The 4473-nt window shown below is 45.2% G+C and overlaps 1 protein-coding gene across 1 annotated transcript; it reads right to left on the bottom strand.

The window, feature by feature from the left end:
- Window positions 1-1272: 1272 nt before the first annotated feature.
- On the bottom strand, window positions 1273-2497 carry Apool2 (apolipoprotein O-like 2). The gene is given in 1 exon segment (NM_001134996.1): window positions 1273-2497. A coding segment is annotated over 1 exon segment (588 nt). The 5' UTR covers window positions 2395-2497; the 3' UTR covers window positions 1273-1806.
- Window positions 2498-4473: the final 1976 nt, after the last annotated feature.

Below are 4473 nucleotides of genomic sequence, written 5' to 3'. Positions count from 1 at the left end.
TTTGAGAGACTGGGCAGGATTGAGAGTTCAAGGCCAGCCTGATGTGCACAGTACAAGCCTACCTGTCCTCTCTATCAAAACAAACTGAGATGGCTCAGTGGGTAAAACTGCTTTCTGTGCACGTGTGGGGACCTGGGTTTGAATTTGTAGATCCCACATGAAGATGGATGTGGTAACTGAACGTTTGTAATCCCATCCCTCCTAAAACAAGACTGGAAGTGACACGGGAAGATCCTCAGGAAAACACAGGCCAGCTAGCCTGGCATTTGCTTGTCTTAAACAAGGTAGGACCAACATCCAGTCTTATTCTCTGACTTCTGCATACATGTTGTAACTCAGATATAACATGCCTGTACTCACACACAGAAACTTACACACACATATCAAAGAACTGTCTGACCTTAAAGGCCAACAAGGCTGGAAGTGAGAAACCCAACCAAAGGGCTGACATAGGACATAGCTCTAGGCAGTGGACTATGGCACAGAGGTAGGGGAATTTCTGTCCCATCTCCATGGGGCACTGGAATATTACAGCACAATGCTTGGTACTGATACACACGTTGAGATCACCTTTGGGTCAACATTGGTAGGCCTGGAATCTTTTGATAGGGTAAGACAAACTGGCCTCCAATTCCATTTATTGGCCATAGACTGACCTTGAACACCTGATCCTCTTGCCTCTGCTTCCTAAGTGCTAGGGTTAAAAGTGTGCATCACTGTGCCTGTCTTTACCTGAGGATCTCTGACAATCACCAAGAACCATTTGTTTTCAGACTTCTTGTTATGTAAAAAAAAAAACTTGTCTACTTCTTTTTTTTCTTTTTTTCTATTTTTCGGAGCTGGGGACCGAACCCAGGGCCTTGTGCCTGATAGGCAAGCGCTCTACCACTGAGCTAAATCCCCAACCCAACTTGTCTACTTCTTAAACAAACTTTGTCACTTGTCAAAAACATCATAATTATCACATATAATTGCATATAATGTTCCCACAAAAGGTCCACATTAAATTGACCATGGCTTAATTATTTTTCTTTTTCTATGATTAAAAATCAAAACCCAAAACAAACCAAAACAAAACCCTCATAGTGGACTGGTGTGGGGGCTCAGCAAGGAAACTCATTTTTCATCAAGCCCAACGACCCAAGTTTGATCCTCAAAACACAGAAGGCAAAAGACAACTGACTCCCCAAGTGATCCTCTGACCAGCACATGCTTGCTCCTGGATACACACGAACAAACGAACTGACAAATAAATAAAGCCTTGGCAGAAGCTACTTAAGGAAGGTTTTTATTTTGGCTCATAGTTCAGAGTATTGTGCAAGATGGTGTGGTGGTGGTGGAGGCAGGAGCTTGAGGAAAGACGGTCACATTGTATTGACAATCAGGAAAACAGGGAAGATGAACGCTCAGCTCACTAAGCACTGTTCAACTCAACACCATCTTCCGAGCACACCAGGAACCCGTCAGCTCAACCGTTCTAAGATCTGAGTCTCACCCGAACACCTGGGCATTCTCTATTGTTGTTGTTGTTGGAATCTGGACTTTAATTATGGACATAAATGGTGATATAAGAATGAGGGGCTCTAAGGCTTGTACATTATTTCCATGTGAAGGATTGCAGATTAGTGGGCCTGTATGATGGCATCACCCAAACCAGCAAAAAGGCTTAGTGTTGCTTTTCCTGAAGAAAGCCAGTTTACTATGTCCAATACTGATTCTGCCGTTTGTCTGTAGAAATACTGAGTTGCTGTCTGGAGTTTCCAATGTTTACCTATAACTGATTAAATGGGCAGAGCATGGAGTTTTCTATTTACTTCCCAGTGGATTCTTCACACTTCCCGGCTTCTGAATATTTTGCTTCCACAAATCTCCTACAGCTATGTACCCTCGTAATCCCCAGTCATATAACTTCTCCCCAGAGATTTGGGCAATGGTGATGACTTTTTCTGGGTTACTGACAGAGGCCCCTAATCCCATGAAAAAAGGAGGATAGACCAGCTTCTTTAGTTTTGAACCTTTAGCGAAAAGGAGTCCAACAAAACCAATAACGCCGAGTCTTGGGAGAAATCCAGGAGGTGCGTTTTTAAGATGGTTATAGTTACTTACTCCCCACTGGACCAAGTATTCTACCTTGGGTTTAGTATGGGAGTACATTTCCTGATACAAACTTGTATATGGCTCACAAAGATGTCGTAGCTGTGAGATGTTTTCTTCAAGTAGAGTCCTTGGCTTCTCCACATACTTAGATTGACCCTCAGGAACCGAGTAGAGGGAGAGCTCACTCATCCTCTTGTAACTTCCGGGAGCTGAGTCCTCTTTGGGTGCTGCATAGCCTCTAAAAGTGAGCAGGCTCAGACTGGCTGGCCCCACCAATCTCCGAATTACCTTGAACATGTCGCTCACACCTGGGCGTTCTTCAAAGGTGAAACTGACTGTTGAATACACATTTCTGTAAGCTTACGGTTAGCTAAATAGATTAAGATTCCTGTTAGCTCTCAGAGTCTGAGCCACAAACCAAAGGGCGCACACAGGCTGGGCCAAGCCCTCCCCTCCCCCGCACCTATGTCACTCAGTATCCAAGGCTGCATTGTCTTGCCTCAGAGAGAGAGGATTAGCCTAACCCTGTAGAGGCTTGGTGTGGGGGGAGGGGGATCCTGTGGGATGGGCACACTCTCAGCCTCCTCCTTCATTCCAGTATTGACTGCTCCATATGTTTATGTGGGAAACCAGAGGCCTGGTCTCTGCATCCTTCCTTTTCCCATCAGTTCTCAAGTGTCAGCCGAGCACAAGGGAGTTTTCAACTGCCACCTGGATAAAAGAGCCTTCCCCAAGACTGCTGTGGGCCTTCTTGCCTCTGAAACTCTGTCTTGTCTAAATATGTGCTGGATAATAGAGCTTTAATGCGACAGATAGTGATTGTGTGACTGCAGGGAGCACTGGAGACAGAAGTGCAGAAATGGGAGAACTAAGTACAACAAATATATGTGTCATGATGAAACCCATTTACTTGGTATGATATCATAATTTTTATAATAAATAGTTGTGTATTTGTATATGGTGATGTTTTTGATACACTCGTGAACTGTGTAATTATAAACTCAGGTGGTGGTAGTGGTGATGGTGGTGGTGATGATGATGGTAATGGTGGTGGTAATGGTGGTGGTGGTAGTGATGGTAATGGTGATGGTGGTGGTGGTGGTGGTGGTGGTGGTGGTGGTGGTGGTGATGGTAGTGGTGGTGGTGACGGTAATGGAGATAATGGTGGTGGTTATGATGATGGTAGTGATCATGACAGTGATCGTGGTGGTGGTGGTGGTGGTTATGGTGATGATAGTAATCATGACAGTGATGATGATGGTGATGATGTTAGAGATGTAACATGAGAGGCATATCACATTTAACTAACTTTCAGTGGTTAAGGATCTACAGGACTCTCTCCTTTTAGGGGTTCTGGTTCTGTTTGGTTGTGTCCAAACCAGCTTACCTCTTTAATAACAAAACAAGCATGCCAGTATATTTCAGGTTTTGGTGCCACTGGATTGCACTGAACTCTGCTGGACCTCTTCCAAATTTTATGCTCCCTTTCCCTAAATACCTGAGTACGACTTCAACCCAAGAAGGCAGAGAAAAAGAAACCAGGTCCCTGGAGAGTGAGCCAAGAACACACAGGAGATGTATACTCAGAAAGGCGCTCCTACTGTCCTGGGGCATAAATCTGCAGTTCGTGGATCTGCTCTGCTTTATAGGTTCTGAGAACTGCAGCTTGACAAACACTTGGACATGCCAGGTCTCGCTAGGCAGAAGGTGCCCTGGGAATGTTTCATGTCTCGCGTAAATGTTCAAGAGCTGGGCGCCAACTGTTTGTTTTCGCCATTCCTGGAAGGAGCTCTTCTCTCCGTGGACTCCCCTCTCTGTGACAGGAGACAGGCTTGGTGTCTCTCCAGACCTTGAAAACAGCGCAGTCAAGAGCTGTGACCTTGACGTTATCTATCCCTTCCAACCAGGCTGGTCCTGTTCTGGAGAACCCGCAGGAACATCCCAGACCATGCCTTTTCCGTAGAAAAATTCCTTTTGCTAAACTCCAGGTTTCATTTTTAATTTTAATCTTTTGGGCAACAGAATTTCCAGCATCTCAGGCTATCCTCAGACTTTCTGTAGTCAAGAATAATCTAGAACTTCTGATCCTTCCGCCCCACCTCGCTAAAGCTGTAGGTACAGTCGCACAACGGTTCTACAGCATGGGTGGTTGAACCCAGGGCTTCCTACTCACTGGGCAAGCACTCTGCCCTCTGAACCACATTTCCAGCACCTACATTTTAGATTTCTGTAGGTGAAAAATAAATTGAGGGATGCGAATGAGTTCTGCGCTGTTAGATGTTGAGAGAATGGATGGATTTACTGAGCATCCTCATGAACCAGGCTTGATACTGGGTGCAAGTGAGACACAAAAGACACCCACGTGAAGTGCGTAGA

Source organism: Rattus norvegicus, chromosome 4 (genome assembly GCF_021556685.1).
Source record: "Rattus norvegicus strain SHRSP/BbbUtx chromosome 4, alternate assembly SHRSP_T2T, whole genome shotgun sequence".
In the NCBI taxonomy this organism is placed as follows: Eukaryota; Metazoa; Chordata; class Mammalia; order Rodentia; family Muridae; genus Rattus; species Rattus norvegicus.
The sequence above is the reverse complement of the archived record's forward strand: the minus strand, read 5'-3'. Positions and strand labels throughout refer to the sequence as shown.